This window comes from Biomphalaria glabrata, chromosome 13, assembly GCF_947242115.1.
Source record: "Biomphalaria glabrata chromosome 13, xgBioGlab47.1, whole genome shotgun sequence".
Classification (NCBI taxonomy): Eukaryota; Metazoa; Mollusca; class Gastropoda; family Planorbidae; genus Biomphalaria; species Biomphalaria glabrata.
Window position 1 is genome coordinate 3,322,774 of NC_074723.1, and position 27,585 is coordinate 3,350,358.

Here is a 27,585-nt window from a genome sequence, read left to right on the forward strand (position 1 = left end):
AAAGACACAAAGATAAAGGCACATTCCTCGTCCCATATGCTAGGACAAATTTGTACAAATACTCCTTCTTCCCTAGTGCTATTAGAGCATGGAATGGGTTGCCTGAGCTAGCCAGGAAAACCAGTGACTTGGCAGAATTTAAGTCATTGGTTAATATGCATGACTAAATGCATGACGCGTAGGACGTAATCATCTTCTTTTTTGAAGTAACGTCTGTATTATATAAGATAAGATAAGATCGCTTCCTCAGACCTCCTTGTTGGATTGAGGGTGACACACCTGACAACTATCAAGATTTTATTTCTAGCAAACAAAACACTTTCACATTAACTACTTAACACTTCCCACCAAACAAAAAAAAAATAAAAAATAAAGTGACTAACTATAATAAGCATTCATATCATAAATTCATTAAAGTCTCTGAGTTTTCAGACTAAAAACCTAGACTATCAAGATAGAAGCCAAAATCTTAGGCAGACACTCAGTAATCTGCCTGGCCATGTGGTATACTCTCTGGTCTGTCATCTTGTCAGCTCAATGCGCCTGGATAAGAGCAGTGCCCGCTATATTCCCCTGCTATCCTGCAGGAGGTTTGGGCTAGGATGTAATAGTCTCCAAATCTCAAAACAAATAAAACAAGTATAAAAAAAAGTTACTCACCCTGCCATTTCCATCTTTGTCAAGTATACTGAAGGCTTTGTCTACATCAATATCTGGACCAAACAGTAGAGTGGAATACTCATCTGGAAACAATTCTTTCTGGGGATAGCATTCAATGGTCAGAGGATATAAGTTCTGCTAACATGGTAAAAAGATATTTATCCTATCATCTAACACAAACAATTTTTGTACATAAATGTGTTTAAGTTTAAACTTTATTTAGAAAAAAAAACCTACAATTTTCATAAAAAATTATAAACTTATCTATAAGCTACTCTAAACATAAAATCTATACCTAAATGGTCAGACCAGGCAAACTTGGCTTTTAACATTATGATATATCAAAATATTATCTTCAAATCAAAATTAACTCTATGTTTTTCATTAGAACATGAAGTGAGTCTTTTTTTTAATTCATCGTCATTATCATCAAACTCCATTTCGGTGAGGGCCTTAGAGGCTCTAATTCTCTCTTGCATAGGCCCTGGACAGAAACCCTGCTGTTATGCTTTGTGCATTTATATCACAATACAGATCAGGAACTTGAGGTTTCTGCACAATGCTTTTTCAGGCCTAGGCAGCAACAGGGAGGCATGGTCTCATGTGCTCCCAGACTCTGCAGGCTTTTAAGACTCGTCCCTATTTTGTATTGTTGCCAGTGCATGATGGAAACTTTTGGTAGGTGGTGATAGTCCTCCCCAGTTAGTTAAGAAGTCTGCAATGGTGTTGCTAGTCACACTTATACTATGTGAATGAGTACCCATTGCATTATTTACAGGGTGCCAAAGCATTGGTTTATATTGCATAAAGCCATGAGGACAGTGTCAATATTGGGAAGCCATGGTTTAGGGCTTAGTGAAGCTTGTGGTACAGATTTCAAGTCAGCAATGTCAACAATTTGTGTTGCCCTCATATTTCCCTCACCGAGTCAATGACTTTTAAGGTTTCAGAGATCACCATGACCTCCACATCAAAATTGCAGAGCCAAGGAACTCAAAGTAGGCTCCATAGCCACCAGAGTCTATTCATGCAGACCCAGCAGTATATTCAAAAATAGCACTAGACAGAAAGGTCTCCAGTGTAACTATTTAAAGATTGATGAATGCTTTAATTCAGTGGCATTAATGTGCACTAGTTTCAAGCAAATGTCTGGACCTGTGGGATACCAAGGGTGTTAAATTGATCTAAATAATATGAAAGAGAAGAAACTTTTGACTCTATTGTTTCTCTTATATCACATGGTTTGAATCAAATTGACTGCACTCAACTAAAATTTTTCTTTGTATACAGGACTATAAATTACTTTAAATGAATCTGATCTTATCTTGTAAACTACAGACATTACTTTAAAAAAAGAAGATGAAAAGATGATTACATCATACACTCCTACATGTGTGCCTTGGGCAATCTATGCATGTTAACCACTGACTATGAATTAGTAGACCTACATAAATATTTGTGAACAATACAACTTAGCTTTTATTAGCTTTGTTTACTTTTGATCCTACACAGCTATATGTAGCTAGAAAAGTTTTTTTGTTTTTTTTTGGTAAAGACATTGAAGTGATCATCGTTATACAAACTAAGCTAAGTATCAAAGAGTTAAAATGTTCTTACATCTTGTAACGCACTTGCCAACTCATTTTTATCAATGAATTCTATTTCTGTTAGATTATACTTTTTTAAAACCTGAAAACACACAATAGAAAAAATATAGATAATTGTATTCAATTCAAAGTAACAAACAAAGGCCAAAGCACAAGGATCACAGATTAAATAATGGATTGACAGAATGTTTTAAAATATTTGTAATTGTTAAAAAAAATTCTTCAATGATATATTCCTTTTTAATTTATAAGTAAGTTCAATTCAAGCTAATGTAGTAAAATTTGAAATTAAAAAGAAGAATAACTACATTAAAGTTTATCCAATAAGTTTAAAAACATACATTCATAAATGCATCTACAGCTCGGACTGTCCTGTTATGTTCCCGTTGAGCATTGACTGCAATCTTTTTCTTGTCCTGTTTTTTCCTTCATAGGATAAAAATAATAATTTAATTTACACAGATCAGTTAGCAAACATAGTTTAGGCTGAAGGCTATAGGAGAACATTAAAGTCTTTTTTTTTTTAAATGAGAGCTAAAATGGCAAACTAAGCACTAAGCAAAATAAATTTTAAATAGGCAGGTCTTATTGTTCTTCTTGCAAGTTGTGAAGCATGTTGTTAGAGATAGTATAAATTTTATTGGTCCAAAGTAATGGAAATTCAGTTAGGCTACACCTGTCTACATCAGCAATACTGCTACAACAATAACAATAGAGATGTAAATACAAACACAAACACACAAAACATACATACACAAACACACAAAACATACATACACAAACACACAAAACATACATACACAAACACACAAAACCAGCGCTTTATGAATTAGGCTTTTTGATGATTACAGACGGCTTTGCCACACTCTGATTGAAAGTTGGATAAAGGAGTTTTTAAATCTTTCTGTTTTAGTCCTAATGGAAAGGAGATGACCAGATAGATGTAAATAGATGTAACAGTGATTTAATTGGTGCAGGTTGTTTTTAAGGATAGTGTGTATTTCGGAAAGGCATCTCTCATGAAAAGGTTCTTCAAGATCAATGAAGAACAAGTTTTCAATCTCTGGTTCTAGTACTTTAAAGGTCAGCTGGAAGTAATTTTCAAGGGAAACCTGCAGCATAACGAAAAGTGTAGAGTCCATGGAGAGTAAGTCTCTTAGTGGCACTTATGGAGTGATCAGTTCACAAATGTAGTCAAACATTTTATTGTTACAATAGCACTGATGGCGTATTGTGACCAGCTTGTAGTAATTTGTTTATCTTACACTCACAAGGAGCCAACAGGATATATGCAGGACACTAGCAGATTCACATCTTGTTCTGCATAGAGGCATCCATGTAGTGCTGTTCTGAATTGGCTGAGGCTTAGAGATTTTGACCTCTGGTGTTATGGTAGACCTGCCAGCTAAGTATTGCAGTAGTCAAGAAAGTATAAATGCCATAGCTAGCTTTTTTGTTGACTCAGTTGTTAAATATTACAGGACTGACTTATGTGTGGGTCAAAAGTCACAATAAGGTCAAAAGAGAATCCAACATTACAAACTATTTGGAAAAAGGGAACCTGTACTCTCTACTTTTATATTATTTTTCTGAGAGTCAATCTGAATGGCTTCCATCTTGTCTTGGTTCATTTTAAGTTTACTCTCAACCATCTAGGTGCAAACTCCATGTGACAGTCTGCTAGTGTGGTTACCAGTCACAAGACCTCTGGAGGATGTAAGTATTATACAGCTGTGAGTCATAGGCACAAAAATTTAGTGTTCGAAGACCATTGGTTGTAGGACACCACTGACATGTGTACATTGCAAACAGCACTGACCTAGAGACAATCCTTGGGTTTTGTGGTTTGAATTTAATTTTAGTGAGAAATGGTAAGAAGACGCTAAGCTCATTGACTAATATATGTTTGAACTTGTTAAGCTCATTGACTAACATATGTTAAACTTGCTAAGCTCATTGACAAATATATTGTTATAAACCTGGTGGTGGCACAGATGGGGGTAGTGGTGTGAGTGTAGTCAGCCGACGCAAATAGCCCCAAGCCAGCGCTAGACGAGCGGTCAACCGTGATGAGTTATGACGGTCAGCCGAGACGAGTGTCAATATGACGGTTCGAGACGGTTCGGGAAGGATCGACGGCGGTCCGGGAAGGATCGACGTCGTGAACAGAGCTCAGGAGCGTCACGAGAGTTGTAGTCATCTGACCACCTAGAAACGTCGAGCGGCGTTCTGTCCGGTTCAAGAAGGCCAGTAGGAACCCTATATAAGAGCGGAGGTGTCGCAGTCAAGACGGTTCACGGCAGGGGTTCAGAGCCCGGTTCACTACAGTCCGGTCGACTACAGCACAGTTCAGCGGTGTGGTTCTGTACGGAACATTACGACGGTTCAGTGCGAAGTACTGTCAAGTACAGTTGAGACGACTGGCGTCTTGATCTTGGTCTGCGATCGAGTCCGACACAACGAGCCTAGTGTGTGAAGTCAGTCCTGAACTGTTGAACCCAGTGCAAGCCTGGAACGAGACGGAGAGGCCAGTGCAAGAGTTGATACGGCGGAACAGTGTTATCGGAGAGATATTTGTACAGTGTACGTGTTGCCAATTCTACAGTATTGGCTGTTATTAATTCAACTATTAAAGTGTTACGTTACTTTGGAGCCCTGAGTTGTCAAGTTCTTTAAGTTGGTGGTGTAAGGTGCAGTTTGCAGAGAGCCTGGATAGCGAGATTCGTAACAATATGTTTAAACTTGCTAAGCTCAATGACGAACATATGTTTAAACTTGCTAAGCTCATTGATGAACATATGTTTAAACTTGCTAAGCTCAAGGACAAATATATGTTTAAACTTGCTAAGCTCATTGACAAACATATGTTTAAACTTGCTAAGCTCAAGGACAAATATATGTTTAAACTTGCTAAGCTCATTGACAAACATATGTTTAAACTTGTTAACTCAAGGACAAATATATGTTTAAACTTGCTAAGCTCATTGACAAACATATGTTTAAACTTGCTAAGCTCATTGACAAATATATGTTTAATTTTAAGCTAAAATTTGATATTAAATGAATTTTTTTTTTTAATGTGTGAAACTCTACATACAATTTTTATTTTTTTGATAAATGAATTTATTTTTTAAAAATAACTCACTTATAAAGCTTTGTTTCTTCAGAAGGTTCTATGGGTTCTGTTGAGCCGACTCGTCTTTCAAGGTTAAAACGCATTACTTCCATCTCAGTATCATCATACTAGACGAGAGAAAAAAAGAATTTACAAAAGAAAATATCTTATCTTACAAGATACAGATGTTACTTCAAAAAAGAAGATGATTACGTCTTCTCACCAACAGCAAAACAAACAAAAAACAATGGGTCACAATAACAAATTTTTTATAAAATAACTATTACAGCATGTCAAATCTAGTCTAGTCTTAATTACTGGTACGAAGAAAATTTTGAAAAATTACCAATAAAAATCCAAGACTTTTCTCATTAATTTGTTCAAACCGTCTGGACATGATATAAGGCAAATCTTTAAGTGGAGTCATTTTTTGAAGGAATGAATCTTCTGGTGTCAGTGAAAGATACCATCCTAAAAATAAAATAAAGCCAAGCTTATATTTCTTCTTCGTTCTCAATGTCTAATCTTTCGACTCAGGACCGGACACAACAGAATGCGACAACACATGTACCGGAAGCTCAAGCTTATATAATAAACTAAATTTTTAAAAATAATATTTAATTCAATTATACTTTGCAGACTGTTAGAAGATTTATAAATGACTGCAAACTATTTTTTTTTTAAATGTAAGAATATATTGAAAATAGTAACGAGATATCAAACAAAAATTATGCAATATCTAACAAAAAAACAACATTTATTGGCTCTGGACTGTTGTCTTGGTGGTCACAGGTTTGAACTTTTCAGCTGCCATCCCCTGCTGTTTTGTACTAGTTTAGGGATAGGACGTAATATTCTTCTATAATGAAGGAATATCCAAAACATATAACACCAACAAATAAGTGTCTCATTTGAGCCCAAATGTTATTTTTTAGGGGGAAAGGGTTCATACAATTGTTAAAAAGGTATCAGACATAGCTATTGTAGGTTAGAGAGCCTGAGTCTTTGATGAAAGTTTCAATCTTAATATGCTAAAGACTTAACTACAAAATAACTCAGTTCTTAGAAATTGACATGCCCGAAGGATTGATCTAACCGTGCCCAATGCGCCAAACAGCATGGGAGGATCTAAGTAAGCTAGTGCTAGCTAATTGCTGGTAGTAGTTTAGAGTGATTATTAGGCACGGTGGCTGAGCGGTAAAGCACTTGGCTTCCGTACTGGGGTCCAGGGTTCAAATCCTGGTGAAGACTGGGATTTTTAATCTTGGGATCTTCGGGTGCCTCTGAGTCCACCCAACTCTAATGAGTACCTGACATGACTTGGTGAAAAGTAAAGGCGGTTGGTCTTTGTGCTGGCCATATGACACCCTCGTTAACCATAGGCCATAGTAACAGATGATCTTTACATCATTTGCCCTATAGACCACAAGGTCTGAAAAGGAAACTTTACTTTTTTACTAGTTTAGAGTGATTGACTATTGAAATAGACAATTTTTTGTTAAACATTTAGATCTAAAATGCAAGGTAGATTAATAGGGGTGTTACCAAAAAACAAAAAAAAAGCTTATCTTGTCAAGTCAAGTTTTTTATACTGACCAGTCTCTTCTAGATACCTACCGTCATAACAATGAATAGGATAATTGCACAGCACTCCACCATCAACATAAGTGTCTTTCTGACCATGATTATCATAAACTCTAGCACTGAAGATCCCTAGAGAAACATGTAAAAATACAAGGTGTCTGAGCTCTATATATAATGAAAATAGACTAGACAGTTGATGTATATTTTTTGGGAAAATTACTGACTAATTGGAAAAAGCTCTAGTTTGACCATTATAATTTTTTTAAATATAATCTTCTGACATTAAATTTGATCTAGACAATCTTAAGCTTGAACAGACATATGTCAGCAGGTATTCCTGAATGTCTTCATTAAAACTTTCAGGAATATTTTGAGCACCATCTTCTATGAAGAGATCTGTAGGCTGTAGGCTTATCTTTGGAATTCTATAAACTCTGAGTAGATTTATACATTTGCTTAACTAGGGGGGAAGGGGGAATTGGTGCCTGGTTTAAAAATGTTCCTTTTTCTTTTAATCTGTCATTCATTACTTATTAAGAGTCAACTAATTGCTCTAACAAAAAGTGATCAGCTCCATAAAGGAGGAATTGTTTAACTCTTTAAACTGTGTGGTAGTTAAGCCTCTAAACACTAGCATTGTAAATCCGTGTTTTTTGTATACTCAATGTCAAAAGCTCAGCACTTTAAGGGTTTAGTAAATTCTTTAAAATGATATAATAGCATACAAATCTAAGGATATATAAGTATGTGGTCATATACAAGTATGGTCATATGAATGTATGGTTTAAAGCTATGTTATTTAATTTTTTTTTTGATAATATGCGCATATAAACTTAGACAAGCACATCTCAAGGCATGAAACTACGTGTTAGAGGTAAGTCAATAGAATACATCAAACATGGACTAGACAAAGTAGTCCTATATTAGAACAAAATATTGACCTAACAAGTAGAACTGTTAATTTTAAGTTTCTGCTTTTCATAAGCCATAAAAAAAAAGTTATTTAACAAATCATTGTTAAATTAGGACACATAACTATTTGCGTAGCTCAAAAAATGAATAAGCAAAGTTTTTGAAAACATTATGATAGGGTAAAAAACAAAATTAAGAATGGCATAGGTATGTCTATTAGAATTAGCACATTAAATAAGAGCTTATTTCCTAACCAGATCGATATCATGCCATGCCACACTAAAAGATATTTTGTTTATATTTTGTGTTTTCGGCACATCAGCACAATTTAGACCTTGTCGAGCTCCCACACTAAAAGATATTTAGCTTACGGGACCTGGAACTCGCTAACTAAGGAAATTTCATGAGAAAAGTGTTTTAGCAAAACATAAGATCATTACCTGGAATAGCCATGGACATTCGCAAGGCTTCTCTGATAGGCATGTCTGGGGTAGTCTTGATATGACAGTATTCTGCTCTCATTTGATTCAGATTGGTCACCACAACACACAGCTCCATATTCCTTTCTTTATACAACTGTGAACAGAAAGTCAGAACATCAGTTCAAGAAAGTCCATCTGCTATGGGATCAGTACAACAGGCATTCTTTTGTGCCTAAGTTAGAGTTCGTACATCATAAAATGTCATATCTGGATTCTTCTCTGCGGATTTCTTCTGTATCTTATCTCCAAACCATTTGTATATAGCCTTGCCTGGGTTCCATCCAAACCGCCTCAAGAGATTTGGCAGTAGACTAAGATAGCCACAAGAATGATCTGTAATATAAAATGATCACAACTTATTCAGTAATGAAATATTAGTAGATCAACCTAAGATGTATATACATTTAGAAAACACAACATGCAATGCTTCATCATATAATTAGAGAACAAAATTTAAATGAAGAAGAAATGTTTCATTTTTTTTTAAATGGGGATAAGATCTTTTCATAAATGGAGTGAAATCTATAAATTGAAAGATTTTTAAAATATTTTATGTACAGAATGCTGATGAATTCATCAGCTATGTATCTTTAAAATTAAAAAAATGTATTTGACTTTACTTTTTAGCAATTCCAAATCCAATTCCTAAGCTCTCTGCTTTTGGCACAAAGTGATTAATAATATTTAGTAGGCAGCAGAGATTTTTCAATAAGCCTCTTTCACATTTTTTCTCTTTGGTCTTCTTATTTCAAAAATCTTTCCCAAACTCTTTTAATGTCCCTTTTTTGTTTCCATTTTATTGCCCCATATTTCCACATACTGCTTTCTCCTTTTTTTCACTCTATATGTCATTGCTATATGGCATTACTGTATGTCATAACTGTATGTCATTGCTGTAAGTGTCTTTTACATGAAATTCAAATCAAAGCATAAACAAAAAAGCAGATGACAGTGATTAACCTAATAATGACAATTTGAAAATCCCCATTAAGTCTCATGCAAGTGTAACTTAAAACTAATCTAAAGAACTAAAGCATTATTTAATGTTGTTAAAGACAATTTTATATTTTACCAAGAAATACTTCTTCAATGTTGTCTGATAAGAAGTCCTCAATGTCTCTGGAGTTATAGCCCAAAGCAACTAGAGCAGCAGTTATGGCCCCTGCACTGCTTCCAGCCACTCTCTTTATTTGTTTCATCAGTCCCAACTCTTCTAGACACTAGAGCGTTAAACATAAACACTAGAGAGTTAAACATAAACACTAGAGAGTTTAACATAAACACTAGAGCATTAAACATAAACACTAGAGCATTAAACATAAACACAAAAGATTAAACATAAACACTAGAGCATTAAACATAAACACAAAAGATTAAACATAAACACTAGAGAGTTAAGCATAAACACAAAAGAGTTAAATAGAAACACTAGGCAGTTAACCATAAACAGTAGAGTTAAACTTAAACACTAGAGAGTTAAACATAAATAAGCCATTTCAATTTTTTTTAATATAAATAGTAATAAAAGTGTATTGACATAAATATTTCTATGCGCAAAAAAAGTTACAGTTTTTTAAAAGTGTTATCCATGTAATCATCTGTTCCCTACAATAGCCAACTAAATCTCTGAAATATATTGATTTCATCATTGAAGTAATCCTGTGGAGCTCTTTTTAGTATAGAGATGTTTCTATGACTTCAGTTAAAACTAAAGAAGATCTATTTTAAGTTAAACTAAAAATACAAATCCTGCACTTAATTCCTTGAAAACAAATAAACAAACTAAATTATTATAAAGCCTTTCTATAAGCAATTTATATGAGTAAGTTGTTTTATTTCAAATTCTTCTTCTTCTAGCCAGCTTTATTGCTGCTGAGCTGTGAGCTCTTTTTGCAGACTCAGTCAAGGAAAAAAAGTGTGCTGTTTTTTTATTTCAAATTAAAAAAGAAAAACTAAATGTTGATGCTAGTTTTTTTTTAATCTTGCTTTAAGTTTAAAAATTATTACGACACAGAATTACACCATGTTTACATGTTTAATATTCATATAATTATCTTGAACTTGTAATTTCTAATTAAATGATTTCATGTCAACTCCTCAAAAACAAACAGTATTGCATACAAGCACAAAGCTCCACAGGAAGGGAGCTGATAACAGCAGGCAGGGATTGTACTAATAATCCTAATATCAAAACCTGTCACCTGCCAATAATTGGATCTGTAATTAATAAGCTTTACACTAATATGAAATAGGGAGGCGTGGTTATGGAGTGGTAAAGCGCTTGACTTCTGAACCGGAGGTCCTAGGTTCAAATCCTGGTGAAGACTGGGGTGTGTATTTTCGGAATCTTTAGAACACCTCTGAGTCCAGCTATCTAATGGGTATCTGACATTAGATGGGGAAAAGTAAAGGCGGTTGGTCGTTATGTTGGCCACATGACACCCTCGTTAACCGTAGGCCAGAGAAACGGATGACCTTTACATCCTCAGCCGTATATACATCACATATTCTGAAAGGGGAACTGAAATAGGTCTTTATTGTGATCTTCACTTTGATGGAAAAAGGGAAATAATTTGTTTAAACAATAGTTACATATTTTAGCCTCACTTATGCCAGACTTTTTAAGTTAATGTGGCTTTAATATAAACAATCCATCTGGAGTATGTAAGTCTACAGATCTTACTCTTATACTTCCAACGTAGGCCAAGCCCTTGTTCCCACCACCTTCAAAGATCAAGTTTTCAAAAGGGTAATTGTAGTCTTCTATTCTGACAAGCGTAGCCTCCTTGTCGACTTGATCAAAGATGGATGGAGTTCGTTGCAGCTCTCTTTTCACAAAAGGTGTTTCTGAAAGCAACAAAAAAACAGTGCAGTTTATTAGCATATTTCTGAGATACAATCAGCCATTACATACTTCATTAATTATTTGTATACATCATGATGTGTGGCTAAAAAAAGCGTGTATTATATAAAGGTAAAATCAACAAGCTAATAGCAAAAACATCAGTGACATTTAGACCAAGACATAGAAGACCTAACTCTGTACCTAGATTCTAGTTAATTTTGACATGCAGTAATACGATTGTTAAGATTGTTGATATGTGTGTTATATAGGTTATGCTACTCAGTATTTAGGAGTCACATTCATTGAAAATATTTGAAGAGAGATTGGCATTGTATTAACTCCATGAGTCCATATACATCTGACATATGCGGTGCCAAACTTATAGTTCTCCAGAGTTTCATGCTTTCGAACTCAAACATAAGACAATATTGAATATAGATGTTCATACAATTCATGTACAAAAGTAGATCTAGGTATAAGATACAATGGTAGGCTAATCATCAATAGACTAACCAGCGTTTTACTAGCGACATCTTGCTTTAACTCTCTAACCAAATAACTTTAATCAACTGACTCGATTAGCTTCTCTTGCCTTTTTATCATTGCAAATTTAACTTCGAGATTCCAGACATTACATATTACGTCACATCATAACCTTCACCTTGTTGTTGTTGTTGTCCTCTTGACCCTAATCACACTATATTTGACTTTAACCTTTAATGACAACTGTCTTGCACTTTTTCCCCTGCTTTAAGTGGCATAGCGGGGAAGAAGAGGAAACCGTGCCTCATATCCTGTTTGACTGCCCCAGACTTGCTGATCTCCGTCTCGACAGGCCTGGGAAACCAAAAATTCTTGACCTGTATGGTGACATGTATGCACTACGCAAGACAGCAGGGTTTCTTTCCATGTCTTTAGCAATAGAAGATTTGAGCCTCTAAAGCCCTCACTCAAATGGAGTTTGATGATGATGATGATGAAGTGGCATAGCGTTTGACCTAAATTGCAACCTTGAGATGTCATACATTTTTTTACTGATCTTGAACTGTCTACATGTGACATTAACATTAAGATACCATCCTATATCAGCAGCTGATTTGTTAATCGTTTACGATATTGAATTTATACAGGTCATTGGATAATGAATATGTTTTTATATATATTCATCCTAATTCACTTTAGAAGCAATGTATATCTATTTAAGGTGAGAGTTAGCGGCCTCCCAATGGAAGTTTAGTAAAATAAGTCACATCATTTTCAGACAGAAATGTACAAATGTAGGTCTACACATATTTTATAGGAGTGAGAAAGATTCATACAAAATAAAGATTGTGAATAAATGTGTAAGTTTCTTCAAGGCGCATAAAGCCTACACACACACACACACATACTCGAACTTCTGTGAACAGAAGGAGAAAGGAGTTAGATCTACATAGAAAAGATCTATTTGTAAAGAGAAGACAACTAAATCATAGTAAACAGAAAAAAAATGTTATGGTTATTAGACTAACCATGCAACAATAACAAATTGTATTTGGAATCTATTTGATATTTTCACACTAAAATTGAACTTCAATGTTGCAAAGTTACCAACTAAATAAAAGCTACTGAAAATTTAACTCTGCAGAGCTTAATAGGTACAGAAGAATAATCATAGAACCTTTAAAACAAATATAGCTGTTCACTCAAAAGCTTTATGAATTAGCGTATTAGCCTATAGTAAGAACATCTGCAATTAGTGAACAATTCCAGGCTGTCCTGAGTCAGTGCATAGAATGAAAAAAAAAATCTATATGTTAATATTAAATATACACACCAAGATAGTCCTTACACTCATCTTCATTGGCGTCTAGACTCAATGCTCTTTCTTCTAATAACTGCAGAGACTTTTGTCGCCTGAAATTAGATGCAAGCAAAGTAAATAATTAAAAAGAAAAACGTTTAAAATAATAAGTAGATAATAAGTATTATTTATCGTCAACACTGAGACTCCACGTATGTCCCCCTTAAGTTATACACGTATTAATGGTATGATATTGGAAACAGTATGTTTTAGCAAAGCCGTTTTGGCGCTGGCCGTTTTTGGCGCGAGCGATTCTGACGATAGTTTATAAAAATTGAAATCACAAAGCTTATCTAAAATCTAAGGGAAAGAAATCCGCGCGTACAACTATATGTCTCAATAATGTCATAACTGCTGTCATCCTTTTCGTTTTGTGGTTCTCCAAAGATATCACCCATTCATTTTTTACCATCATGACATCATCTCTTGTGTCCGACTGCAGCTGTCTTTCATCGTCAGACATATCATCTGATACCTGCTGAATTTTCTTTTTGCACATCACAGCAAAATGATGTCTCGCTTGCATGCTAGGCACATTTTACCCCAAGCAGGGCACTTTTCTTTAATGTATTCGTGAATCCTTCCACAATACCTGCATTTACCTTTCTGAATATTTGTTCTTGAGGGTGTTGATACTTTCTCAATGATTGGAGGGTCGGCTTGTATTTGTATCAACTGTTTGTTGGCGGTCTCGTATGATCTGCAAATATCTCTGCACCTTTCCAATGTGAGACTACTATCTTGTAGCAATTTCATTTTGAGGCATTCATGTCTAATACCAAGAACTACTCTGTAGCAATTTCATTTTGAGGCATTCATGTCTAATACCAAGAATTACTCTATCTCTAATCAAGCTATCTTCCAGGCGTTCAAAACTACACGTTTTTGCAAGTCTTCTCAAATTTGTTATGTACTTTTCAATGTCCTCGCCTTCTTGCTGTTCACGAGTATTGAAAACATAGCGCTCATAAGTTTCATTCGTTTTTCCAATGCAAAAACTTTCAAATTTGTTCACTATTTCTTCCATCTTTCTTTCTTTTCCCTTCTCAATTTCAAGACCTTTTCCATCGCTTTTGTCCCTATAATTGTTAGAAAGGTGGCCACTCTGACCTCCTCTGATTCTTCCGACAATTTAGTGGCTAACTCATAGTTTCGCCAGCTCCGGTGAAACTTTTGCCAATTAGCGGCCATGTTTCCTTCTACCTCGAGCGGCTCGGGTATAGGAAGGAAATTTCTAGCTGCCATTGCACGGCGTAGCCTTGAATTGTTGCCTATTTATTATTGCAAACAATAAACCTTTATATACTGATTAATGATTACCTCTGATCATTAATATACCGCTGCCACCATGTTAATTAAGATCTAGGTTCACAGTCAGCAATAAACAAACAACAACCATTAGTGTCATGGCGGAGAATGATACTTTATTATATTGAACGTGTGCACCTTTGCGAACCATATCAACAGTAGACGTTATTTCACTTATTCGATATCAAACAAAATAATTAATTACTTATATTTAATTGACAAATTGAATAATTTTTTAATTGATTCATGTTTTGTTAGGTACAATAAATACGTGTTTAAAGTTTCAACTTGATGTGTTTATCAATGAGGGCAAGGTCCGAATGGGAAACTTTAATATTTTTTTACACAACAAGCTAATACCCAAACTAATGGACAACAAAATCTCTTGCTCTTTCAATACAAAATACGTGTCGAAACAAACGTATTGAAAAAAAGACCTAGATATGTATCGTTGTTGTTAGAGAATCGACTCATTAAAAATATATAATGTCACCAAAACAGGATCATCGCGCCCAAACGGTGGGTCATGAACAACCTGCTTCGTTAATATTTTCTCAATAATTATATAGATAATAAAGTTAGCATGGTGTCACTGTCAGACATATGGACATCAATACTCTTATGGGTCTCGGACATTTCATACAGGGCAACTGGTTTTTAAAGTGTATTCATGTCGTGATAATGTGGATGACCACTGCTAACTGTAGTTTGAATACCACTACGATAATGTGGATGACCACTGCCGACTGTAATTTGAATATCACTACGATAATGTGGGTGACCACTGCCGACTTTAATTTGAATACCACTTCGATAATGTGGATGACCACTGCCGACTGTAGTTTGAATACCACTACGATAATGTGGATGACCACTGCCAACTGTAATTTGAATACCACTACGATAATGTGGATGACCACTGCCAACTGTAATTTGAATACCACTACGATAATGTGGATGACCACTGCCAACTGTAATTTGAATACCACTACGATAATGTGGATGACCACTGCCGACTGTAATTTGAATACCACTACGATAATGTGGATGACCACTGCCAACTGTAATTTGAATACCACTACGATAATGAGGATGACCACCGCCAACTGTAATTTGAATACCACTACGATAATGAGGATGACCACCGCCAACTGTAATTTGAATACCACTACGATAATGTGGATGACCACTGCCGACTGTAATTTGAATACCACTACGATAATGTGGATGACCACCGCCAACTGTAATTTGAATACCACTACGATAATGTGGATGACCACTGCCGACTGTAATTTGAATACCACTACGATAATGTGGATGACCACCGCCAACTGTAATTTGAATACCACTACGATAATGAGGATGACCACCGCCAACTGTAATTTGAATACCACTACGATAATGTGGATGACCACTGCAATCTGTAATTTGAATACCACTACGATAATGTGGATGACCACTGCCGACTGTAGTTTGAATACCACTACGATAATGTGGATGACCACTGCCAACTGTAATTTGAATACCACTACGATAATGTGGATGACCACCGCCAACTGTAATTTGAATACCACTACGATAATGTGGATGACCACTGCCAACTGTAATTTGAATACCACTACGATAATGTGGATGACCACTGCCAACTGTAGTTTGAAAACCACGACGATAATGTGGATGACCACTGCCAACTGTAATTTGAATACCACTACGATAATGTGGATGACCACTGCCAACTGTAATAAGAATACCACTACGATAATGTGGATGACCACTGCCGACTGTAGTTTGAAAACCACGACGATAATGTGGATGACCACTGCCGACTGTAGTTTGAATACCACTACGATAATGTGGATGACCACTGCCGACTGTAGTTTGAATACCACTACGATAATGTGGATGACCACTGCCAAGTGTAGTTTGAATACCACTACGATAAAGTGGATGACCCCTGCCAACTGTAATTTGAATACCACTACGATAATGTGGATGACCACTGCCGACTGTAATTTGAATACCACTACGATAATGTGGATGACCACTGCCAACTGCAATTTGAATACCACTACGATAATGTGGATGACCACTGCCGACTGTAATTTGAATACCACTACGATAATGTGGATGACCACTGCCGACTGTAGTTTGAATATCACACTATTTAAAACACGACCACGAAAAATAACGGAAGTTGCGGAAATCTCGCTCGGTTTCTTATGGTTGAGTCTTTGCTTAGATCTAAATGTAGTATACATCCTTTCCAATGTAGCGATCTAAAGAAACCTTATTATACCTTCGCTATTAGTTTTGTGTGGTCTGTCGGTCCGTCCGTCTGTCCGTCCGTCCCGTTTAGATCGCAGAAAATGGAAAAGATATTGAACATCCAATATCATATTTTGATAACCCACTAGGATCAATCTTTAACGTGACTCATGAGGCACAAAACCTCTGTGCAAAGCATCAGCCCCCCCCCCCACCCCCAGGATGACAAAAATGGCATATATGGTAGATCTATATATATATTTAAAACGTGAACCGGCCCTCAATATAACATTTAACCCTGCTAAGAAACCATTAACACATCACATTTGACAGCCGATTTTGATACCCGGTCCGCCAATGTACTTTTATACTACTATATTCATATACTAAAATACCAACATATTTGTATACCACTATACTTACATATTTACATACTGCTATACTCATATACTGGTCTACCTATATATTTATATGCCAATATACTCAACTCATATACTCAATACATACTGGTATAATTAAATACTTATATGCCGATATACTTGTATACTTACATATATACTGATATGCTTACATATGTAATGCTATACTTAGTGCTATACTCACGTACAGATATACTGATACGCTTATATACTTTTGTAAAAAAAAAATGTTATACTTACATAACAATAGCATCTGAGTTTGATTTACATCTTCGACTACTAAGTTTGTTACCCATTTTGAACTCTTCACCTAGACAATTAGAATGGAAAATATGATACAATTAAATGATCAGCTAGAGATATAAAAATAATTATACATTTTTGTACTGCTTTTATGTAGTTCTAATAATTTATTGTTGTTTTTTTTTGTATTATTATATTATGTAAAACAAAGTAAGATATAAAATCAGTTTACCATACAAGGTTTAATCATCTTCAGTTTACCATACAAGGTTTAATCATCTTCAGTTTACCATACAAGGTATAATCGTCGTCAGTTTACCATAGGCCTACAAGGTTTAATCATCGTCAGTTTACCATACAAGGTTTAATCATCTTCAGTTTACCGTACAAGGTTTAATCATCTCCAGTTTACCGTACAAGGTTTAATCATCTTCAGTTTACCATAAAAGGTTTAATCATCTTCAGTTTACCATACAAGGTTTAATCATCTTCAGTTTACCGTACAAGGTTTAATCATCTTCAGTTTACCGTACAAGGTATAATCGTCGTCAGTTTACCATAGGCCTACAAGGTTTAATCATCGTCAGTTTACCATACAAGGTTTAATCATCTTCAGTTTACCGTACAAGGTTTAATCATCTCCAGTTTACCGTACAAGGTTTAATCATCTTCAGTTTACCATAAAAGGTTTAATCATCTTCAGTTTACCATACAAGGTTTAATCATCTTCAGTTTACCGTACAAGGTTTAATCATCTTCAGTTTACCATACAAGGTTTAATAATTTCCAGTTTACCATACAAGGTTTAATCATCTTCAGTTTACCATACAAGGTTTAATAATTTCCAGTTTACCATACAAGGTTTAATCATCTTCAGTTTACCATACAAGGTTTAATAATTTCCAGTTTACCATACAAGGTTTAATCATCTTCAGTTTACCATACAAGGTTTAATAATTTCCAGTTTACCATACAAGGTTTAATCATCTTCAGTTTACCATACAAGGTTTAATAATTTCCAGTTTACCATACAAGGTTTGATCATCTTTATAGCAGCATTCAAGGTTTAATCATCTTCAGTTTACCATACAAGGTTTAATCATCTTGTATTGACTTTATTCTGTTTGCATAATTTGTAAAAGTCATTTATTATATAACGAAAATAAAATTTTAACATCGTTTCGTGAGATATTAGTCATATATCAGTCCCCACGGGCTCACGTTTTTTCAAAGATAAAATTGCATTTAACATCAAACTCCAGCACGACAATGCACAGTGTTTGACCTTAACCCAGACAAGTTGACGGTCCCAGGACTGAATGGAGACGAGATTAAACGTGGTTTAGAAAAAATATTAATGTTGTTAATATCGCAGATCTGTGGTTTAAATGTAAATAAGATTTTTAAACAATGTGTTGGTGTGTTATCTTTGAAGCAAGTCCCTTAAAAGTGTACGCCAACCTCAGTGTGTTGTCGCCCCCTCACAATCTTGGGGACAAGAACCGTTGGACGAACTTGAGATGCAATAATAAGGTTTGTTTCGCTATCCGATAAGACGCATCATTTTTAAAAATTCAGATAAACATGTTGATTTTTTTAAATAAATGTATTCACCTAGAGTCTGTCCTAGAGTGTCCTATAGAATTAATGAGCACGCTGCACTAGGCTTAATGTTATCCAATTGTTTGGTACAATGGTTCACACTGGTGTCTATAGTCAAACAACAAGCATCTTTAATCTTCTGTAACAATCTTTAATCTTATGTAACAATACTTAATTTTCTTTAATCATCTCTCAACTTTCTGTAATCCTATGTAACCAGCTTCCTGTTGCAGTAATAATTTCTTGGATAAAACACATATTCAAAATGCAAATTTGTTAAAGTTTATTTAGTCTCTTAAAAATTCTATTAATTTGTCTTTTGGGGGAGAAGAAATAGTATTGTAAAGAAGCTGTCAGATCGGCTGAGACAAAAATTCAGAAAAAGTTAAAAAGTGTGAGCGATTTCTTTCGTTTGTTACAAAACTAGCTTATTGTATAGAGAGCTGAGTTGAGTTGTGTTGAGTAGGCCTACACTCTTTATCTACTGCAGGACAACCATTTATACCAAGTTTTTATACCAGCGATGGATGTCGATAAAACGGAGCTTCCTTTTTGAACTCGGCGATAAGATAGCAGTCTATCTGAATGAGACGCCAATGCACAAAGACACAAGTAGTTGGGCTGTAGTCTAGACTACACTCAGTGGACACTCACTACAGACAGCCCAGTGCGTAGTAAGCATCTAACGGGTGGGCTTTTAATCTCGAAAGAATGCGTCTTAAACATAATGATAGCAAAGGAATGTTTCCCATAAGTTTAAAAACCCAAGTTAAGTCTACCTGTCAGTAAACACTGCGACCTTACCTCTCTTTAAGCAGAACAAAACATTACTTCCTATTGACCCATGAACCTTTAGTTTCAATCAAAATATTCTTAAATGGCACGACAAAATATTCTTAAATGGCACGACAAAATATTCTTAAATGGCACGACAAAATATTCTTAAATGGCACGACAAAATATTCTTAAATGGTACAACAAAATATTCTTAAATGGTACAACAAAACATTCTTAAATGGTACAACAAAACATTCTTAAATGGTACAACAAAACATTCTCAAATGGTACAACAAAATATTCCTAAATAGTACAATTAAATATTCTTACATGGTACAGCGAAATATTCTTAAATGGTACAACAAAATATTCTTAAATGGTACAACAAAATATTCTTAAATAGTACAATTAAATATTCTTAAATAGTACAATTAAATATTCTTACATGGTACAGCGAAATATTCTTAAATGGTACAACAAAATATTATTAAATGGTACAACAAAATATTCTTAAATAGTACAATTAAATATTCTTACATGGTACAACAAAATATTCTTAAATGGTACCATTAAACAGGGTCGGCCTTAGGGCACTGCAACCTATGCGGCTGCAGTGGTCCCCGCACTTTTATAGGCCCCGCGCTAATTCTAGTTGTAAATTATTAAATTAAACCATTTTAACTTATAACAGGGTTCCCGCGGCCTGGAGCTCCTGGAAATCTCCTCAAAATATGAATTATACGAAAAAAGTCATGAAAATCTCCTTAAATTATTAAAATATCCTCAAAAACTCATAAAAAATGTCCTGAAAATATACAAAATAGTCATGCAAAGAAATTATTTTCTACCAAAAAGTCTTAATTTTCATTTATTATCCTTATCCCTAACTAGACTAGGCCCCGCGCAATCCGTTTCGAATAGGGCCCCGCAATCTCTAGGGCCGGCCCTGCAATTCAATATTCTTAAATGGAACAACAAAACATCCATGAAATGCTACCGAGTGTACACATACACACAGGGACTATATTTCTTCATCTGAATGGAAATCCAATCTCGGGGATAATAGCGGCAACCCAATATCTCAATGTTTTAAATCTCCCGCTTGGTGCGCTCTGCGCAGCGACTTCAAGAACGCGTCTCGGCGTTTAGACGGCCTTGCTTCGCTACAGACGCATCGTGTACCCAGCTTATCAGATCACATACACCTTAAGCTGATAGTAAGCCGAGAGCACGTGACAATGTCACACACACACACACTGACACACAAACACACTGATGTGATGATTAGAGTGCATGTGAAACAAGCCAGGACAAAACAATGGGCCCAAGATACACAGTCTGCCGACAATAGACCCGCATAAATCTATTGACGCATACATCTAGCAGCAGTTGACACTGGCACAACAGAACGTGAAGCCCAAAGCGAAAGACATTTATAATGGTATGAGTATGAACTGATTTAGACTTGATAATACCTTAAGCCAGTGATGCCCAACCTTTCACAGCCCGCGGGCCAAATAAATTCCCCACACTCTTGTCGCGGGCCACATCATTGCGAAATCGGAAAAGCAATAGAGCAGACGACATTTTGATTAGAAACAAGTTGTATCCAACATTAATTCTATAGCAATCAGTTGGATGTTTCAAACTTCAGGCTGCAATGCAAATACTCCATTAAAACAGATATACTTTATGTATTCTGTACTAAACAAAATGTGTCCATTTTTCTATTTAATGTGTTCACTCAAAGCGAAGTTGTTGTACAGCATTGCCATGTATTCAACACTCACACGTTGCTACCAAAAGAAGTCAACTAAAAATGGCAAGGCCACGGTTTTTTTTTTTTTTTTTTAATCATATATTTTACATTCCCATTTATTGTATTGTGGAGAGAAGTTCTGAAGGGCCGGTTAGACCTACATCGCGGGCCGGATGTGGCCCGCGGGCCGTATTTTGGGCATCACTGCCATAAGCTATTAGAGATATGGATCCCTTTAAATACCCCCCCCCCCACCTTCCGCCAACTGACTATGCAAGCTCATTTTGTTGACAACATCAGGCAAACTTTTCATTTCCTCTTTCTTAAAAATGATAGAAAGTATACATAGAACTAAAGGTATTGTCGCCTAACGTCTAAGTCTCTCTAGGTTAGTGTTGCCCATGCTTTTTTCCCTAACGGTAAAATTCGCACATTCCTGAGTATTTAGCGGAACATTTTGCTTTTTTTTTTTTTTGTTTGAGAGATTTGTGATGGTGGCTTGCTACTTAATTATTCCAGTAAAAGGCCATTCAGGCCTCGCGGAACACCAGGGTCACGCGGAACATTATTGTTCCGCGGAACACAGTTTGGGAAACACTGCTACCAGTATTGGACTACAAGGGATAAGATAATGAGAGACAAAGAATGTATTTGTTCCGATCGATGGTCACAGTTCACAATAAAAAGGCTTGGTTGAAACTAGATCTAGATCCGGCTTCCAGATGTCAAACTTTCATCAAACCAAGATTGAAGCCAAACAGCACTGCAGTGAGCTCATGAGGAATACAAGCATGTCTGGTCTGGCGATAATTTATTCCCCAATGAAAGCCCGGGACAGCTAATCTCCATCAAGTGACACCAAGAGGTCCTAGAGTTGTGTTATAATCACCACAGACTGTTTAATTATGAAGTAAGGAGGGTGGCTGCAGCTTGTCCGACATGCTTGATAGCAATTTTACCGGCTCCAGTTATTTACGGTTTGTTTGATGTGGTAAGTGAACAACGTACAGATGGTACATTGAACACACACCATGAGGTGAGAGGTATGCGGGCTGTGTACGGTTCTTCATGTCCTTCAGCAATTTCGTTGAAGAAGGTCGTCTCAACTTGTGAAAGTTGAAGGTCGTCTCAACTTGTGAAAGTTGAAGGTCTCAACTTGTGAAGGTTGAGGGTCGTCTCAACTTGTGAAAGTTGAAGGTCGTCTCAGCTTGTGAAAGCTGAAGGTCGTCTCAACTTGTGAAAGTTGAAGGTCGTCTCAAAAAGGAATGAAAAAGGGACGTGCCAAGGTCATGAAGAAATAATAAGACTCGTGGAGGTCAAAGTTGACATGTACACTTATATCAATGATAACAAGTAAATAAAAATACTTTTTAAAAACTACAAAGCTGATCTACGGGGAACAACAACAAAATCACTGCCACATCTCTCAATAATGCACGATTTAACTTTGTTTCTATATTTTAAAAAAAATAATAATAAATTGCCACTAATTAATTAACAAATCGATTCATTTTTTTTATTGATTCATGTATTGTCTTCGACGAGGAATAATTGTACAAAGTTTCACCTAGCTCCGAGAATGGGAAGTGGGAGAAATAACGTGTACAAGATTTGAACCAGACAGACGGAGTAATAAGCTTTGTAAAAATGTTTGTCGTTATAGTGAGGGTAGTGAGTGATAACGCGTGATTCCAAGTCCAATGATAAAGTAGGAGTGCAATATGTCACGTGGCAGCGCAGACCCTGCTGTGACCTACATAGTTTGCCTCATGCAACGCATACAACAATTGAGCAAGGAAAACATTGAAAATAAACTTAAAATCACTGATGACTTCAAAGCCAGAGAAGAATTGAATAAATCACGCTTCAGTCAAAGAGTTACCCACAAACAAGAAGTAAAAGAATCTAGCATGACAAGAGATTCAATTCGCAAAACTTTCTCCCCCGCCCTTAACAAGCCTGCTCAAATCTTTCAAGGAGCAAATGTTTAAATATAAAAATTAAATTTTAAATGTATTACCTAGATTACTTGACAACGCCATGGCATTTTGTCTTCGAATTTCGTTTTAAACGCTCCAGAGTGAAAAGCCAATCCAACAATCTTAATTTTTTTAAACAATTTATCTTCGTGAAAACAAAACAGGTTGTTCACATGTGCACAAAATTGAATGTTTCAGCACAGAATTAGACGCAATTTACTGAGAAACACTTCGCCATCCAGATAGACATTTATCTTCGTGAAAACAAAACAGGTTGTTCACATGTGCACAAAATTGAATGTTTCAGCACAGAATTAGACGCAATTTAGTGAGAAACACTTCGCCATCCAGATAGACATTTATCTTCGTGAAAACAAAACAGGTTGTTCACATGTGCACAAAATTGATGTTTCAGCACAGAATTAGACGCAATTTACTGAGAAACACCTCGCCATCCAGATAGACATTTATCTTCGTGAAAACAAAACAGGTTGTTCACATGTGCACAAAATTGATGTTTCAGCACAGAATTAGACGCAATTTAGTGAGAAACACTTCGCCATCCAGATAGACATTTATCTTCGTGAAAACAAAACAGGTTGTTCACATGTGCACAAAATTGATGTTTCAGCACAGAATTAGACGCAATTTACTGAGAAACACTTCGCCATCCAGATAGACATTTATCTTCGTGAAAACAAAACAGGTTGTTCACATGTGCACAAAATTGATGTTTCAGCACAGAATTAGACGCAATTTACTGAGAAACACTTCGCCATCCAGATAGACATTTATCTTCGTGAAAACAAAACAGGTTGTTCACATGTGCACAAAATTGAATGTTTCAGCACAGAATTAGACGCAATTTACTGAGAAACACTTCGCCATCCAGATAGACATTTATCTTCGTGAAAACAAAACAGGTTGTTCACATGTGCACAAAATTGAATGTTTCAGCACAGAATTAGACGCAATTTACTGAGAAACACTTCGCCATCCAGATAGACGTCTATTTGTCGAAACCATGCATCAACACTATAGATCTAGACCCAAAGCACCATTTCTGAACTCCATTCATTGATTACGGTCTTTCGTAATGCTCTTACCAGAACTAGCCGTAAGGTACAAGGCAACAGAAACAGAAAGGTCACTTTAGACAGAGAGTTGTGTGTTTGGCGTCTACTCGGATGAGCAATAATTGAACATCTCTTGACACTCTTCGCTGTGTCTCATTTCGAGTGGGGGTCTCGTCCAGTTGCGAAACTCGTAGGAGTCCCTTCGAGCTGTCGGTCAGAATTAAACAAATAGGAAGTGAAGTCTTCACTTCAACTGCGCATGTCTTTAGTTTGTAGTTGTTGTGTATTGTTTTTTTTTTTATATCTTTGTAAAATGTTTAAAGTTATAACGCAATATTCTGATCTTCACCTATTCCTTAGTTTGTTGAACATTTGGGGCACCACGCAAGATCTGTTGACCGTCTTTCTCCATTCCTCTCTGTCTTTCGCCTTGGGTAGTATTTCTTTCAATGACAGACTTTACCATCCTTTGATGTTATCTTCTCATCGCTTGCTCTGTCTGCCTCTTCTTCTTTTTCCTTGTACTGTTCCCTGGAGGAAGATCTTTACGAACCTTTTTACGAATCTTGTGATATGGCCTTAGAGGTTAAGTTTCTGTGTAGTACTTAGAAGGTCATCGTGCTCCTTTGTATAGTATCTTTCTGATGCGGTCTTTGTAAGTGATACCTGGGGTCCTTCTGTGGCATCTCAATTCCAATGCAATTAAGCTAAACTAAATAAGGGGAACAATAACTATTCGATAAAGACCATTTGATTACGTCAGAAATCTATAGGTAAAGTTCTTTATGTAAGCTAACTTTTCATCTGTTATGTAAGCCATCTTTTTATTTTCAAAAACTGATAATTTAGTTCCAATAACTTCTCTCTCTAAGCTGGCGTACCCAGGAAACATCATTTGAAATGGTAGACCTATAAGTAAAGTTAAAATTAAAGTTCCCCTTTCAGTACTTGCGATTTAAATGTAAAGGTCATCTGTTTCTATGACCGACGGTTAATGAGGGTGTCATGTGCCCACGCCCTCACCAGATCTACATGAGTTTAGCGTTATGATCTGGAACTTCCAGATTGGTATTTATGACAGTACCAGCCAATAGTAGAAAAACACCTTTCGCACGTCGGCACGTGACTCCTCTTAGACCGATGACGTAGAATCGACTTTTTTTTTTACGCAGATCCTATTTATAATATGATTGAATTTAGTTAGAGTATATGTTTATTCATTTCATCCCAGCTAATCAAACTTCAACAAATAATTAAATGTCCAATTAAAACCATCGATTTCTAGTCTAACTACATTAGTAGATTGCTTATCTAATTACGGCTGCATACGTAAGATTTACAGAAAGCGTTTCCTTTTGTTTCCTAAGCTAAGAATGCACTTTGTCTCAAGTTATCTGCACATATTTAAAAGTATACTTAGTTGGATTTGTCAGCTACTTCTTACCAAAGTAAAATTATCTTTAATTACAAACAAAACTGATTTTCATTCTTTTATCAAAACTTCCTAATGGATCTATCAATTAGGTGAATGGACCTCATTCACCAATCGTAAACAAAAAACATTTAGCCATGTGATTCTCTAACTCTTCAATACAAATTAGGATCTAATTTGTAATACATAATGGCTATCACGTGACAGTTTTTTTTCGTTGTTTTATCAATGTTATCACGTGGCTAAATGTTGTTTGTTTACGATTGGTGAATGAGGTCCATTGTCGTGACATTTATCTGTCGTTTTAGCCAACTATTGCATGTGGAATGAGACATGGAGGTTAACTTAATAGCAAGTTGAAGGTACATTCACTAAACTGTATAGTTTCATGAGTTCCGGTCAACTCAGAGGATGAACAGGCTGTGGGCTGGGCGGGTAAGAGGTGACCATCAAATATTCCTTTTAAAAGGATCGGGCGGTGGGTGTTATGGGGTGTGTATGTGAGTGAGAGAGAGAGAGAGAGAGAGAGAGACAGAGAAGAGAGAGAGAAAAAAAAAAGAGGGAAAGAAAGAAAGAGACCAGTGGCGTAGCAACCCGTGGGCCCGGGTTCAAGAATATCTTGATGTACTCCACTCCCCTCAAGAAGACGAATATAGTATGTGACAAAAAAAATAGTGAGTAAATCTGAATGTATCGGTACAGTGACCAAAAGACATTCCAATTCCAAGCTTTTTTTTATAAGAAACAATACCATTACGTTAGATTCACTTAGGACTCTCTACAAGTCATAATGTCTTAAAAGTCGATTCAGTTAGGACTTAAAAGTCAATGTTTGTACAGTTTCTTCACAGAATTAAATGACTAAGAGGTGTTTCACACGGACAGACTAATGTTTTGTGAGTTCTAAGTCCCATTCCATTATAATAAGACTAAGGCTTGTCTTCGAGTCCGAAGGTTAACGGACCTCATTCACCAATCGTAAACAAACAACATTTAAGCCACGTGTTGCTCTATATCTTCTATATAATTTACGATCTCATGATGGTTGTCACGTGACAGTTTTTTTCGGTTATTTTATCAATAAGATCACGTGACTACATCCCTAATAATAGGCAGCATTTACAGACCACCAAATTCTAGTTTAGAATACATGCAGGAACTATGTAATCAGATTACTACACTTAAAGAGACAAATAAAAATGCAGTTTTTTGGATTATGGGTGATTTCAACCTACCTGATATAAATTGGAAAACACTAACCATAGATAAACACCAAAACCTTAAGGACATAAATGAGCTTTTCATAGAAACTTTACACAACCTAAGTTTAGATCAAATCATTAAAAAGCCAACTAGATTAAACAACACATTAGATCTCTTCTTAACCAACAGACCTGGATTAGTAGTTGATTATGAAATTATCCCTGGTCTATCAGACCATGAGATCATAAAAATACACAGTCAGATAAAAGCAGTAGCCAATACAAAACCCAAAAGAAAAATCTTACTCTGGAATAAATGTAACCTAAAACAACTACACCAAGCTGCACTAAACTTTCAACAAACATTCTTATTAGAAAAAGACATTAACCAACCAGTCGATGACCTCTGGAATTTCATTAAAAACCATCTTAAAAGCATAATAGAAAATCATATACCAACTACATACACATCAAA

General features: G+C 35.8%; 1 protein-coding gene across 4 annotated transcripts in view; it reads right to left on the reverse strand.

Moving 5' to 3' along the window:
• LOC106069171 (uncharacterized) overlaps positions 1-27,585 on the reverse strand; it is a 64,602-nt gene that overhangs the window by 11,727 nt on the left and 25,290 nt on the right. For 3 of the 4 annotated variants that reach the window (XM_056008237.1, XM_056008235.1, XM_056008236.1), the window contains exons 2-13: positions 17,281-17,350; positions 13,022-13,101; positions 11,044-11,207; positions 9,433-9,580; positions 8,551-8,693; positions 8,319-8,454; positions 7,000-7,095; positions 5,729-5,853; positions 5,413-5,510; positions 2,609-2,693; positions 2,278-2,349; positions 661-759 (exon numbers count right to left, since the gene is read on the reverse strand). In XM_056008237.1, coding sequence (XP_055864212.1) covers positions 661-759; positions 2,278-2,349; positions 2,609-2,693; positions 5,413-5,510; positions 5,729-5,853; positions 7,000-7,095; positions 8,319-8,454; positions 8,551-8,693; positions 9,433-9,580; positions 11,044-11,207; positions 13,022-13,101; positions 17,281-17,336 — 1,302 coding nt within the window. In that variant the 5' untranslated portion in view covers positions 17,337-17,350. Of the gene's footprint in view, positions 1-660; positions 760-2,277; positions 2,350-2,608; positions 2,694-5,412; positions 5,511-5,728; positions 5,854-6,999; positions 7,096-8,318; positions 8,455-8,550; positions 8,694-9,432; positions 9,581-11,043; positions 11,208-13,021; positions 13,102-17,280; positions 17,351-20,674; positions 20,772-27,585 lie in introns of those variants that run through there. The other variant, XM_056008238.1, reaches the window with a different exon arrangement.